The 14593-nt window shown below is 40.9% G+C and overlaps 2 protein-coding genes across 5 annotated transcripts; one reads left to right on the forward strand and one right to left on the reverse strand.

The window, feature by feature from the left end:
* Positions 1–783: 783 nt before the first annotated feature.
* LOC118125076 (transmembrane protein 268) lies at positions 784–7067 on the reverse strand. Of its 2 annotated transcripts, none has more exons than XM_035183446.2 (9): positions 6816–7067; positions 4660–4795; positions 4178–4272; positions 3979–4047; positions 3293–3445; positions 3018–3128; positions 2828–2917; positions 2478–2705; positions 784–2195 (listed from the first exon to the last, which is right to left on the reverse strand). In XM_035183446.2, the coding sequence occupies exons 2-9, from the start codon at positions 4772–4774 to the stop codon at positions 2028–2030; spliced, it is 1029 nt and encodes a 342-aa protein (XP_035039337.2). In that variant the 5' UTR covers positions 4775–4795; positions 6816–7067; the 3' UTR covers positions 784–2027. The 2 variants fall into 2 exon arrangements, with proteins under 2 accessions (XP_035039337.2, XP_035039336.2); XM_035183445.2 differs by having other exon boundaries at positions 3940–4047.
* A 1111-nt stretch (positions 7068–8178) lies between these two features.
* On the forward strand, positions 8179–13753 carry neu1 (neuraminidase 1). 3 transcript variants are annotated; one of them, XM_035183560.2, is made up of 7 exons: positions 8179–8429; positions 8995–9181; positions 9383–9645; positions 9895–10077; positions 11040–11259; positions 12236–12472; positions 12639–13753. In XM_035183560.2, the coding sequence occupies exons 1-6, from the start codon at positions 8370–8372 to the stop codon at positions 12454–12456; spliced, it is 1134 nt and encodes a 377-aa protein (XP_035039451.1). In that variant the 5' UTR covers positions 8179–8369; the 3' UTR covers positions 12457–12472; positions 12639–13753. The 3 variants fall into 3 exon arrangements, with proteins under 3 accessions (XP_035039451.1, XP_035039450.1, XP_035039452.1); XM_035183559.2 differs by having other exon boundaries at positions 12236–13753; XM_035183561.2 differs by having other exon boundaries at positions 9383–9606; positions 12236–13753.
* Positions 13754–14593: the final 840 nt, after the last annotated feature.

Raw genomic sequence — 14593 nt, forward strand, 5'->3', positions numbered from 1 at the left:
GCTTCTCTCCATCCTCTCCATCTCTCTGTGGCCTCTCTCTCTCTCCCCTCATCACTGAAGTGCTATTTATAGTTGCCCTGGTTTTCTCCCACTCTGTCTCTCTCTCTCTTCTCTCTCTCTCTCTCTCTTCTCTCTCTCTCTCTCTCTCTCTCTCTCTCTCTCTCTCTCTGTGTATTTTCATTCCTCTCTCTGTCAGAACGTGAACTGCAGCATCTCTCGCTATCTTGTGTTGAATCACAGAAGGTCTCACAGGTTTGTGTTTTCTTTTCTCCACATTATTATGCCTTCACACTTCAAATTTTAACACTAGAAAAACATTATTAGGAAAATTCCTGCAGTAAATTTTTTAATTTTAAGCCCAACTCAATTTCAATACGTTTGAACCAACTAAGAACCTTTTCTTCTGATAATTTGATTTCATAATTGTAACAACTTAACATTTTGATTTGAGCATTTCAAGATACAAAAAAATCTTCGTTTTTTTTCTGCTCACCAGGATCCAGGTTGTTTTTAGTACTGAGACGTGAAATTTGTCACTCACCATTAACAATTATATTTTTTCCTATTTAAATATTTAAATGTTTAATTACAGCAGAACCATCTGAATGAAAAAAATCTGAACGAAAATCCAATCTGCTGCACAATAAAAAATATTATAAGTTAAATTACAAGCTGAGCCTCCTCATATATTCCCCCTATAAATAATAACATATCCTCTCTCTCTCTTATGTGAGCACATTAGCTGCCTTTAACGTACTATAATCAAGACTTTTAAAAAGTACAGATATTGTAGTTTTTTTTATTAAAATTTTTTTTCCTTACAGCCACTTTTAAATGTCACCAGGTGAAGTATGGACCCAGACAGTCGGGCCAACGGAGAGCAGGTTGGATGGAGAACCTGAAGGTGGGAGCGGAGCCAGTCTGAGTGAGCAGGATCACAGATGGCCATTTAGCCTCCCAAGGAGAGGAAGCGTCTCTCAGATCATTGAACTTGGCCTCACGCTGCACGCCTCTCTCCTCCATCACACCGTGCCCAGCTTCCCCGTGGTTCGGCCACGCTGGCTGTCTCGCTGTGTGTGTTTGCGTCGTCCTGCGGCTCCCTCACTGGGCCGTCGTCTCGGCCGCACCGTCAGGACTGATGGATGATCGCTGGGAAAATACATATCCGGCCTTTTGCAAACTCTAATGCATGGGTAACCAATTAACCTGCACACGTGAAAACCAAAGGTGTGAAACCTTAAACGCAGATGATTCCCTGGGATTTGAGGTCATGGAGGCAGGAAACTAAAGCCAATGATCCACGTTACCTCTTGTTTCAGCATCATTACACATCTGCATCGAGGGGATCTCCTTTATTTCCCTTCATGCTTCCATTGAGTCTAAATCACAAATCTTACATTCACACCGTGGAGGTGAAGTGAAATTAAGTACATCCACCCAACTACTGCATTTAAGTACAATTTGTAGGTACATCTACTTTACAGCATTTTAGAGGGAATGATAGAAGTATAAAGTACAAACGAGCATAGCCTGTAAGTAAAGATGGACGACGCGTCTCCACCTCCACTTCCTCCTACTGTCCAAAAATAAAGAGTCATGTTCTCCATCTTTATGCACAGTTTATGCTTAAAAGTTTTATTCTACCACTGCCCCGATACTGTAGAATCTACTGCAAATCACAACAATCTATTAATTGTTTATGGAAGTGATTTAAACAGAAGTACCCTGTGCCTCGATTGTTGTGTATACAAGAGTACAAATATTGCTTTACAGCAGCTGGATTGACCTGCATGTGTTCTCAGTGTGACGCCATTTGGCAGGTTGCAAATGGACAAATATCCAGGTGGTGCAAACACAGAGCTGGCGTGAAGACAGCGGCACAGGCACAGTAGCCCACAGGCCAGAGAAGCAAGACTTTAGAAGAGAGAAATCACGAGTGCAAAGTTTCTTTAAGCCACGTTTGCTCCGGGAGAGATGTCAGTTTATCAGTTCAAGAGTCTTTGGTGTGTGGTTTGAGGTCAGCTCTGCTACTGAAGGATCTTCTTCTTGATGAACTGGCAGAGGCAGAGAGGGGCGAGGGTGCAGTGATTCCTCTGGGAGCGCAGGCGGTGGTGTGACGGTCCCGACAACCTCTCAGACACCAGCAGCTTCACATAGGCTGCGCTGTAAGTCATCAGAAGCTGGTTGGCTTTAGCCTGCAATAAAAAGAAAAAAGTGTACTGTGGACTATAGTCATAAATTTCTAGTGTGGCAACAAAACATTTAATACCAGACAGATAATCACTGCTGCGAGATGAGGAAACCAAAGCTGCCCGGTGAAGATACAATCTGCATTATATGCTATCGTAAAGTTAACAAGTATTTTTGGGTGCTTATGCAGGTGTATTACTGTCATTGTTAAGTAATCATTTTTAGAATAAAACTAAACTAGTCCAAAACAGTCCAATCCTCCCAATACTGGCTCTAGTCTCTCTCACCTGAGCAGGTAACGATGGGTCGGGGATGAGGCTGTAGTTGGTGGTGACTTTGGTGGCGTCCCGCTGGTTGGATGAGGTACTGCAGCCCGCGTCCTGGTCGCCATGCGTGAGCAGAGGCCTCTGTTCCTCTGAGGCCTGCTGCTCCACGTCTGAGCCGCCGACCTCCAGGTCAACAGCTGGGACCTCAGTCACGAGGACGAGATGGGACATCTTCTTCTTCAGTTTTTTCTAGTCAAAGTGAGAAATTGATGGAATTGCTTTAACTTCCTCTACAGTGAAATGAGCGAAGACTAAGATAGACGCAGCGGCTGGAGAACAGACAGAGCGACGGATGTTCCAGACTCTCTCACCTGGATGTTATTCGCCACAAAGCTGTGGTCCTCTAAAGCCTCGGTCAGGGCCCTCAGGCAGCGGGTCATGTCCCAGTACACAAAGTACAACTACAGAGAGATGGAAACAGTATAAGTAAAACTATTCAACTTCAATTCAAATGTCTTTTTGGAGCTGCTCTCTCTCTCCGGATGAATTTAGAAGAACAACCTGCATGTTTCCGGTGCAGCTCTGGACCCAGTCGGCCACGGCCACCAGCAGCTTGTGTTTCACCATCCTCTCATTCACCTGGATTAACCGCACATCTAAATTCATGTCGATCTGACACAGAAACACACGCATACATTTTAGAATGAATTATTTCAACAGTGAAACCACTCGAGGAGAATTGAAAGAATCTCTCTTGTGCAGTGAGAATGTCACACATCACATTTACATCGTATACGACAATGCCAATATTCATGTGGATACAGATCCCCGTGTACCTCCTTGTTACTCTGGTGCAGGATGAAGATGATGGCAGTGGTGAGGAAGATGGCGACCAAGCTGACACAGAGACAGAGAACCCAGTAGTCGCTGACTGTGATGTAGAGGTGGAGGGTGGAGAACATGGCGCACCACACCACAACATACAGCACCTGGTGGAAGAGGAGGAGGAGGAGGAGAGGTTGTCAACAGTCACAACAACGATGAGAGCAAAAGCATAAAATATTCAGTGACAGCAGGAAAGTAAATATGTGAAACATTTATATATTTTTTCTAAATAGTCTAATAAAAAGGATTTGGACAATCCAGTAAAAACACATTCATGTTACTGATGTTCGCAACACCTTTTCATAGCAGTACACAATCATACTTTTGTTTTATCATAATTTGTGCCTGTGAAGTAACATTTACGACAAGTACATACACTACAAACAGTGTCATGTCTACTACAGTGTGAGAAAATAATCCCAGATTGTAAAACTCGGTGTAACTTGGTTAAACAAGGTTCAAAGTCAGTACAAATGGCAAAACTAATTTTATGGAAATATAATGTTAAATCACTGAAATGTAGTGTGAGAGTAAGAACTGCAGAAGAAGAGAAGAAAAGAACTGTCAGAGGTAGAGGTAGAGAGCCGGACGATCGTACCGGTGCCATCATGAAATGAAAGTAAGCAGAGTTAAAAACCATGTATCTCCTGACTGAGGGAACCTCCAGAGCTGTTCTCAGTGGATCTTCCATGTCAGTGAATGGAATCTAACAGAATTAAAAAGGGAAACAAAGTTAAAATGCAAATTAACCTCAGTTTCAGATGTAGTTCTCTAGTAATGTTATTTTAGCAACTACTGGGTTATTTGTGCTGGTGTGTGTGTGTGTGGGTGTTGACCTGGAAGCCATTGTTCTCCAGTTTGGCGCGACACTGAGACAGATCAAAACTGGGGTTTAACGTTGAGCAGCTCGACATCGACAGAACACACTGGCCTGAGGATAAACGAGTGAAAGAAAGAGTTTGTTAAACACTTTGTGGACTGTAGTGACAAGAGGAAAAAGTCTGTGTAGTCCATGTGAAACTTCAGACGGGGCAACAAGCAGATGCAAATACATGTAAAACGTAACGCAGCCATTAACTACCAACTGTTATCACAAGGGAAATGTGTAAAACAAGCAGGAAGTCTTTCCAAGTACAAACAAAGTCTATTTGGCAAAAGTAATTGTGCATGAACACTTGAAAAACAGCTCATTATATAATGTTATGCATATTAGTACGGGACTATGTATTAAAGAGCCACGTTCGAACCACAGCCCAGTTGATCGTGTCAAAAATGGGACACAGAGCTTATATTGCAGTATTATGTGTGAAGATATTACCGTTTGACCAGCTGGGTCTGTTGTTGTTTGCTTGAGGTTGAGGTTTGGATTGTCTGATCTGGACGTCCACCTCACTCTCCTCCGTCACCGGACAACCTTGTGTTTTGTCCTCCATCGCTTCAGAGGTCACCAAACCCTGGAGAAGATCAGTTCCTCATGTTACAGCACCGAGAACAACTTCATTCAAACACAGCCATTGTGTTAATAAAACTGAAAAATTAGGAAGTGGCTGCACGAGAACATCATGACTAGATAACACTTTAGATACAAATCAGGGTGTGATGTTTTGTACTAACTCTGTATCAGCACAGTTTATATCACACCGATACTTTTATGTAGGTACTTAAATTGATCAGATTGACAGGAAATTCTACACTATACACAAAATAAAGATACACGAGTAAACAAGAAGTTTGGATTATGATTAATTGACATTGTTCTAAATAGGGAAATTACATGAATAAATGTAAAAAACACATTAATAGCCTTTCCCTTGTGAAACTGCATTTATTTTTTAATTTATTTAGATATTTAGATGTTTACTTTTGCATTAATTTATCCATATAGATATCATTGAGTTATTTATTTATTTCTTTATTTTAAATTGTCAGTTCTCCTCCGTCCAGTGCTGGTGAAAATGTAAAAGTAAAATCTAAAAACACTGTAATAGCATCAGAACGAAACAGGATCCAGTGGCGTTCATGTGACAGCTGTCTTGCATCACTGATGATCCCAAAAGGATCTAATGACCGACCAGAGCTCATGACTTCATGATTGTACGTGTCGGAAAAGAAAATGATCTCATGTGACTGTGACATACAGAAATCTGACAAGTGGAGATTATAAAAGTTTAGCAAGTGAGGCAGCACGTCTCAACCTCATTATATAATAAAATAGATGTTTACACGTATTGATTGTTGTGTTTCGCAGGATTTCCAAACAAGGAGCAGCCTGAGGTTCCCTCTGCAGCCGCTCAGGATGATTAAATAACAAATGACTAAACCAATTCATAGTGACAATGCAAACCAGACCACAGCAACACAAGCACAGTCAATTCAGTTGTGAAAACTATAACAAAACCGTTTTTAAGTTTATGATTCATATAGAAGATCATATGTTGAACATTGTGTCTGGTGCCAGTGAGGGTACAGGATTATATGTGTATGTTTCCTTGAAGACTTGTTGGACATGTCACGGTTGAAGAAGCAGAACATTCATGTAAGACGAGCGTGATCTTCAAATACACCACAGCCTTTATCTCTATAATAAACAGGGGTGTTATTGAAATGGCAGTGAAATGCGATGAAAGGGAAGGTAATGGCGATGGCTTCGTCACTGATGCTGTTACTCTCTTATGGAATAAAGTATATGTGGGTTTACATTGTTGTGTGAGAGAAAGAAAAAAGAAAGAGACAAAACTAAAGAAATGCTATTCATAGACAAAACCGACTCCCTCTGGGGCTTCTTCTCCTCCACCTCACACCCGCCTGTCTACGTGTGACAGAGCCAGCACCAGAGTGTGAAAACCCCTCGCTGCAGTCATGATGTCTCAGCCTCTTTCTTAACTCTCTCTCACAGAAGACTCCCCCTCTGCTGTTATCTATCAGCTGCTGCTTTCACTTCTCTTCCTGTAAATAAAGTGGTGCAATTCATCCCTGCATGCCTATACTCACAGTAACTGCACCTGCTAGAAATTATAATGTTCAGTTGTGCGTGTGTGTGTGTGTGTGTGTGTGTGTGTGTGTGTGTGTGTGTGTGTGTGTGTGTGTGTGTGTGTGTGTGTGTGTGTGCGTGCTGTAGGGTCTTCACTGTTTCACTGCTGAAGAGAGGAAACACACACTTCTTGAGCTTATCAGAAAGACACAACTGACAGTCTGTTATCATGAGATTCCACCTTCATGCCCACTGCTGCACACTTAATTGTAAATTTGACTTGTAACTGTAGTTTGTTTGTATTAGACTGAACCACACAAACGTTTGATTAAAAGTTCTTATTGGATATAATAGAGAAAAGGGGGGAAGCCAAAAAGTCCCTCTAAGAAAACTAATTTCTGTGTCCCCATGTGACTCGCCAGTGAGGTTGTGATGCAGTGAAGCCAAAACCAACACAAGAGAGTAATAAGTTCATACATTTACACGACTAAACACATCCTCACCTGCTTTTCAGATGAAAAACCATCCTGTCAACAAAGCTGTGAGGCCTGCGTTCCCTCCCTGGTCCCTGTGCAACACCGTGTCTCCAGGGAACGTTTCCACATAAGCAGTTGTTGTCTTGAAAGCATCGAAGTACGTTGTGTTGCAGCCTTCACAGACTGTGGCGTATGTTACTTTTAATGTCTCTCTCCTGCTTCTGCTTCTGCTTCTGCTTCTGCTTCTCTCTCTCTCTCTCTCTCTCTCTCTCTCTCTCTAAATCGTGTGACTCAGATCAGCTCGGCCTCATGACTGCAGGAATGTAGTTTGTGGTTCTCAGCTCGACACACAACAAGAGAGAGAGCGAGAGATAGAGAGAGAGAGAGAGAGAGAGAGAGAGAGAGAGAGAGAGAGAGAGAGAGAGAGGCAGAACACTGTCAGCTCAAATTGTTTTTATATGCTGAGGGTCATTATGAAATCCTATTTATACTTGTTTAGTCATTTTGAGTGTGTGATCGAGGTTAAACTTTGTGTTATAGGTGCATGTTTGCAGTGAAAATTTTTCAAGGGCGGATGAAATGATATTTTATTGACATTTATGGAGTTTGTTTTCAAGTCACAGATTTACTTTACTACTGTTATACGTTAGCTATTAACTTGTTAAGTCAAAGAGTAGTTCTGAATCAGTGGGGGGGTCAAACAAAGGACTTGAACTTTTACATATACAGTTGTCTTACTGTACTTATAAAGGCACTGGATTGAGCAAGAAATTCCCAGAACAATTCCTACATTATTAAGAATTAAGTATAGTAAAATACTAAAACTCTGTTTTTTACTTTTCTTTATCACAGCTGTCTTACTTTTGTTTATTCAATAATTGTCTCTAAGAAAGAGATCTAATTTTGTGACATTCCACAATTTAAGTGGTTCCCAGCAAGATTAAAGTCAGGCCCGGTCATGAAAACATAACGGTAGTGAGCAGGACTGTGTACAGTAGTGATGTGGGTGGCTGGGGTGTTGTTGTAGGAGAAGTCTGCCTCCGTGTGGATACGTTCAGTAAGTTTATTAATGTTATTGTTCTCACGCTAAATGTAAAACGTGATCAGAAACTTTAAACCTTCAATAAATTGGAATTAATACAACATCATTCTCTTTAATATTATCATTACCAAATAAAGTAAAAGTAAAACCTTGTTTACTCACTAAAATAGGTTTTATATTTAAGAAATAGAAAACAATCTCCATTTTCTGACATAACTATAAAACATAAATTCCCGTTTAATTACAAATCAAAGCGTGGCTGTGTCACTTGTGGTCTTTTATTGTGAATGCTGCTTGTTTATAGTCTTTTATTTTGGTAAGGAGCGGTGGTCACGTGACCGTCCATCTTTATTCACGTGACCTGAGCCGGCAGCGGATGTTGCGGCAAAGAGCTTGTTTTGTTTGTTTCATTTATCTCTTAGTCGGTTTTAGTCGCTTTTCCGGGGATTTAGTCGGTTTCTTTCGGTGTCAGTCGGTTTGTTTCGGCAGCTCGTCTCTTCGCTGTGGTGTGAGAAGAAGAAGAGAAGAGCAGATGAAACATGGCTGCTCTCTTCTTACTTCTTCTCTCTGCTCTTCTGTTTCCCTGCGCCGCTGTCAAGGTAAAGTACTCACACCCTTGAATCAAGTGAAAGTACTTCTACTGCTCTGTAAAAGTACTTCTACTGCTCTGTAAAAGTACTCCATTACGAGTAAAAAAGCCCTGCATTGAGGCTGTTTGTAAACATAGTCCTGTATTATTATCAGATTCACTTAAGTTCAAGCACCATTTAGTATGTGTTGTTTTTACCTGTGTGAATGTTTTACATCTGTAAATAATAGTTTTCGTTATTGATTGATCTGCTGATTGTTTGTTTGGTTTGTGAAGATACAGGAAGTGCTGACACCTTCACAGTGTTGGTTTCGTCCAACCAATCAAGTAACTGGATTGGGACTGTTTCACAGAGCTGCTCGACAAGACTTACTCCACTGTCGATATGTATTTATGTATTTAGTGCTGTGAAATAAACGGCTTGAATCGCAGAGTCATAGCAAAAAAGGAAGGAACTTGAGGTTAAAGTCACATGGGGAAGTTTGTTAACCAACCACTGTAAACAACTCATGATTTCATCTGTCTGTCCGCTGCCTCTCGCACCCCCCCCCCACTCTCTTCATGTCTCCGTCCAGATCAACCCCATGGTGCTTGATGAGCAAGTGCTGTGGGTGGGTGGCCAGGACTTCGTGTCCACCTACAGGATCCCGCTGCTCACCTTCACCCCCAAGGGAAGCCTGCTGGCCTTTGCTGAGGGCAGGAAAATGTCCGCTCGCGATTATGGGTCAAAGTTCATCGCGATGAAGCGCTCCACAGACAGAGGCAGGTCGACCCTGGAGGCAGTGACAATCAGAAACTGTTCGATTTGCACACAAAACGCACGTAGAGTGGTTTAGTTACCCGTCTACAGAGAAATATTCTCATAACACTCAACAAAAAGCAGTTTGTAATTAACGTTAAAGCTGGTCACATGTTTTACTCTCCTCCTCTTCCTTCTCTCTTCGTCCTGAATCATCTCTCCAGGAGCCACCTGGTCCCCGATGTCGTTCATCACAGATGATGGATCCGACCTGGACGGCCTGAACCTTGGCGCCGTGGTGGTGGACGAGGTGGCGCGCACAGTCATTCTGATCTACACCGTCTGCTTCCACCTGTACCACTGCAGCCCCGCCAGCACCATGATGGTGGAGAGCAAGGACGATGGCCTGAGCTGGGGCTCGGCCAAAAACCTCTCGGTCCAGATCGGAGTCACGAACTTTGCTCCCGGGCCAGGAACCGGCATCCAGGTGAGAGAATGATATGATTCTCAGGAGTGAAAAAGTCATGGCAGTGGGTGATATTACTAGTTTTTTTTGTGTGAGATAATGACAAGGATATTGATATGAGAGGGTAAGATTTGGATCAGAATCAAAATTAGACATCCCACCATCCCAACTATTAAAATGCTGCTCTTACTTAATCATGCCATTGGTTTGTTTTTGTTGTTTCTGTCGTTTTTTAAGTTCTTTGTCCCTTTTGTGTCTTTCTCTCTACAGAAGCGTCGTGATCCAATGAAAGGCAGGTTGGTGGTTTGTGGTCACGGAACAATAGAGGGTGACGGCGTTTTCTGCATCCTGAGTGACAACCACGGAAAAAACTGGACCAACGGTGCAGCGCTGAAAAGCATCCCCTTCAACCAGGAGAAGAGGCCGCAGGACTTCAACCCTGACGAGTGCCAGGTACCGTGTGTGAAAACCATGTAGTGATGGTTTCAATCTTGATTCCTTCATGAAGAAAAAAAAAAAATGAAGATTCCAAGGAATTACAATATACTTCATACTTTGGCACCATCTAACATTCAGGACCATCCATCCACTGTCACGACCACTTTCTCCATAGTCACACAGACAATAAGATTCCAGATCAATCATTAGCAGACTGAGATGCAATTCCAAATTAAGTTAAAGCTTTTTCACTTGTCAAAACAGTAATACTCCAGTTATTCCAGCAGCATAAAATTAGAATATTTTATTTTTCGTCTATGTGAAGCAGCAGGCTCTGTTCTAATAATGTGGCTGCACTCGTTTGTAGTGAATACAAATACATGATGGAATTTCCAAACATGCTGAAATGAAGAAGTTGTGTGAGTGGCGTCACTCTGAAAACCAGAACAACCTTGCTCTCCAGCTGGGGTGATTGCGTGTCACTGGTTAACATTTGCTCAGTAGTAGCTGGAGTATATAAGAAACGGCAGAAAGAGTTTCCAATAGCTGTGTAAGAAAAAAGGAAAGTGAGTGTCAAACTTTAATTTGATACTCGCGCGTCGTTTCTGATGTGATACCTTTTCATTGTGGCTGTTTATCTGTCAGCCTGTTGTGGAGTTCTTGTGCTCTCTAGTGGCCGAAAAATTAAAATCAGATTTGATATTTTAAAACATCTAGCCGTTATGATACCTCAAATATCAGTCAGTGTGTTTTTTTATCAATCTTTCCGTTTAAAACAAAGTTCTACAGGAGCTGTTTGATTTTCACCCCCCCTTTGCTGCATGTCTTCCCCGCTCTTCCTCCCCTGTTCACGTTTTAATTCTGTCCTATCAAAAAAGGCCATAGTGCCCAAAAATATCTTTGAAAAAAACTGATTATTACTCCCATGTCAGACACTATCAAACTAAAGATTCTCCTCCCTCTCCGCGCTCCTGCAGCCAGTCGAGATGCGGGACGGCAGCATCATCATCAATGTGCGGAACCAGAACAACTACCACTGCAGGTGTCGCATAGTGGCGCGCAGCCGTGACGCGGGAATGACCCTGCCCATAGAGGATATGTACTTCGACTACGAACTGGTGGATCCTGCAGTGGCAGCCGCGGCGCTGCTGAAAGAGGGAGTGATGTTCTTCGTCAACCCCTCCAGCGAGCACTACAGTAAGAATCACTGATACCGATACTCTGGATCTCTTCCTCCGGGCCAGAAGGGGAAGAAGCACTCGTGTCTTTTACTTAATTAACAGTGGCATGGTACCATTATGTAAAAATACTATTGCAAATAAATGTTCTGCACTCAAAACTTTATCCATGACCAAAAGCATTAACAGCCAGATTAACTCAAAAGTAGAAATATTTGTTGGATGAAACGTTCCTATTTAAGGATCTTTTCTTATCATATATGTTATATAATTGGAATATTAGTGATGATATATTAATACGTAAGCAGGATTTTAATGTCACAGCTCGTTGAGGTGATTTTCTTTTTACTGTTGCATTATATTTTGTAACTTGATGAGTGTCGTGGGGCTTTTTGTATCAGCAGGATCCTTATTGGTAGATGTACTGGAGTAAAAAGTACAATATTAATTTTTTTAAGGTGGAGTAAACATATAAACAAAGGAAGGAAATACTCTAGTTAAGTAAAAGTACCTCAGAATTGAATTTAAGAACAACACTTGAAGATATGTACTTTGCTGCTGATGCTATCCTTCATCTAACTTCATTTCACATTTAATTTTTAGAGAAGTGAATGAGTATTAGAGTTGCTGCTGATTATTATGTTTTGCGTTTATTTAAGAGCAATAGCAGCAGAGTTACATGTGGGGCCCAGAAGTTTTTAATTAATTGAAAAGATTCTTTAAGTGTATGAAACATAAAAAAAAATGCCCATCACAAGTTTGCAGAGCCAAATAAACCCAGAATAAGAAACTTCAAAAGTCTTTATTTTGTTTGACAATAAGTTTTAAGAAAAACACTGAGTTTACAATGACACATAACAAAGAAAAGCACATTTCAGAGATCAAAAAATATATTTTGGATACAAAGTTAAGTTGTAGTAGGTGTTTTCTTAATTTACCAATCAATCGAGTCATCGTTTCAGTTCTAATGTCCTCTTGATTTACTCCACCCTCAGGAGTTAACCTAACCTTGCGTTGGTCGCTGACTGATGGGAACTCTTGGGAGAGAAATGCATTCCAGATATGGCCGGGGCCGAGCGGCTACTCCTGCATGACATCGCTGGACAACGGTTCTGTCGAGGACAAGAAGTACATCTTCGTCATCTACGAGAAAGGCCACAAAGACCTTGACGAGACTATCTCGTTCGCCAAGATCCACCTGTATGGTGGCCTGTAAAGTTTGTGAATAGGAGGTAAGGACGTAAACTTTAGGAATCAAGCATATGAGGTGCAACAAATAAAGACTGATTTGTTTACTCTTGATTTGATTCAGGTGAAAAATGCATTTCTGATGGTTTTTTTCACACCACTGTTTAACTTTCACATCATTTCTTTGTCTCTGAAATTCAAACACTGAAGGGAAAAGGAAACAGAAAGAGATTGTCTGCTCCTGCGAATCTCTCAGGAAGAAAAGAGTAGACGTTTAAGACTCTGATTATGAAGTTAAATATGGGAAATGTATGTATAGAAAGATGGACGATGCATCTTCACTATCCAGAAATGAAGCCAAAATATCCCGGATAGAAACGTTAGAATCGTGAGCTTTTGGAACCAGAGTTTGTACAGTTGTGATCAGGGGATGGAGCTGTATTGGCAATAAATGCAGTTTGGTTCAGACAGGTCATTCAGTTTGGTTTCAGTTTGGCTTCACTTTCAGGGAGCTGCCATGTCGTCCATCTTAATATACAATCTGTACTTGGCACCACGAATGTCTTAACATGTTCGGCCTATGATGAACTCTGAAAATGCCTTCTTTTTCCGTTCTTCAAAATTCCCACTGTTGATTATATCACAAGTCTGTTTCCAGACAAGAGGAAATAATGATAAAGGGATAGATTTGTAAAAATAATGTACAGACCAAAAAAACACCAGTTTATACATAATTCAGACCATAGTGTAAGTTTTGTCTGTTTTGAAGCTTCATTTTAAATATTGCACAATACCTATAGTAACTATTTCACCAGTTTTCCATGCAGTTAGACTTTTGACAAACTGTTTGATCTTCATGGTCTAATAACATGGATAGTGATGCTACTCTGAAATTGTTTTTAAACACAGATGATCCATGCCAGAATTGAATTGACATGAATTGAAAGTATTACTCTATCCTTGGTTCTGGTGTGAAAGGATTCCTATTTTCTCACATAATACAGTTTTCTCCTTAAGAAATCCAATCAATCAAAATCAAATGATATGTGGGCCTGTGCTTGTAATCATGATAAATTTTAAATTGTGTAGATGCGAGTGTGTAATGAATACATTCAGACTCTAACTGATTCTGTTGTTGCTAAAAGCCTTTTGTGTGTCTGACTAAATGTGGGAATGAATGGAAAGTACATAATGTATCCTCTTTTGCACTTGTACAGTGTATTCTGATGTTTTGTAATCAGCCTCTTGCCATTGATGCTTCAGGCAAAGGAATCTAATGATGTTAATGAGCAGTGACTGCGCAATAAAGACCACTTCAACACTGACAACATTTCTCATCTGAGACATTATTGTAGCGTCGTTGTTTCTGGACAGATGATGAGAAACAGAGAGAAGACCTCCCAGGATATGTTTTGTTAGAAAAGAGGTGAAATACCAAGGGAAGGAAGGATTAAAAAAAAATTACATCTGACGAATCTGCTCTGTTATATTAATTTGACTTAACTTCACTCTTGCAGCCTCTTTTCCTTACATGTCACTCTGCTATAATTTCATGAGGCCTTAAGATTTTGCAGTCTGATCAGTGCCAAATTCATTTTTCAGCCGAACAACAAACAGTCACAGTCATAATGAAGTGTCTTCAGGGACAAGAAGAACATGGAGGCCTCCTCAGAGCCCTGGTTTTAAGATCACGGAGTCGGTCTGGGACTATGTGAACTGAGACGGCTTGAATGTGACAAGTTCGCAGACAACCTACTGAGTACCATGAACAGTTGTGTAACTAGGAGAACTAATGCTAATGTTAAGTCATAGGGTGATAACATAAAAATGTTCTGATTCTATTCTGAATCTCATTGATAAATAAAAACATGAGTAATATGAATACATATCTATTACACAATACAGTACACTACAACTGTATTAATCCTGAAGGCAACTTGTTATAGTAAAAAGTTGCAGACGTGTACTGGTACTGACAAACGTCTGTGAAAACAACACAACAAAGATGCATTGAGCTAAAAAGTGCAACGTCTTTAAAAAACACTAGGGTCATAATTGAACTTGCCTCAAGTCACAAATCACATACTCATATTATTTTTACAAGCATCATGGCTTTATTTTTAGTGCCTTGTGATTTTGCACAGTACTGATGTCAGAACTAGTTT

This window comes from Hippoglossus stenolepis, chromosome 17 (assembly GCF_022539355.2).
Source record: "Hippoglossus stenolepis isolate QCI-W04-F060 chromosome 17, HSTE1.2, whole genome shotgun sequence".
NCBI lineage: Eukaryota > Metazoa > Chordata > Actinopteri > Pleuronectiformes > Pleuronectidae > Hippoglossus > Hippoglossus stenolepis.

Bases quoted from the DNA above. Each gene is read 5' to 3' on its own strand.
- LOC118125076 (XM_035183445.2), bottom strand. From the start codon at position 4,774: ATGGAGGACAAAACACAAGGTTGTCCGGTGACGGAGGAGAGTGAGGTG. The intron at 2,706-2,827 runs GTGAGAGAGTCT...CACTTTGACTAG, and splicing joins TTGTGGCGAATAACATCCAG to AAAAAACTGAAGAAGAAGAT. The intron at 2,196-2,477 runs GTGAGAGAGACT...TTTTTATTGCAG, and splicing joins ACCCATCGTTACCTGCTCAG to GCTAAAGCCAACCAGCTTCT.
- neu1 (XM_035183559.2), top strand. From the start codon at position 8,370: ATGGCTGCTCTCTTCTTACTTCTTCTCTCTGCTCTTCTGTTTCCCTGC. The intron at 9,182-9,382 runs GCAGGTCGACCC...TCATCTCTCCAG, and splicing joins GAAGCGCTCCACAGACAGAG to GAGCCACCTGGTCCCCGATG. The intron at 10,078-11,039 runs GTACCGTGTGTG...GCGCTCCTGCAG, and splicing joins TCAACCCTGACGAGTGCCAG to CCAGTCGAGATGCGGGACGG.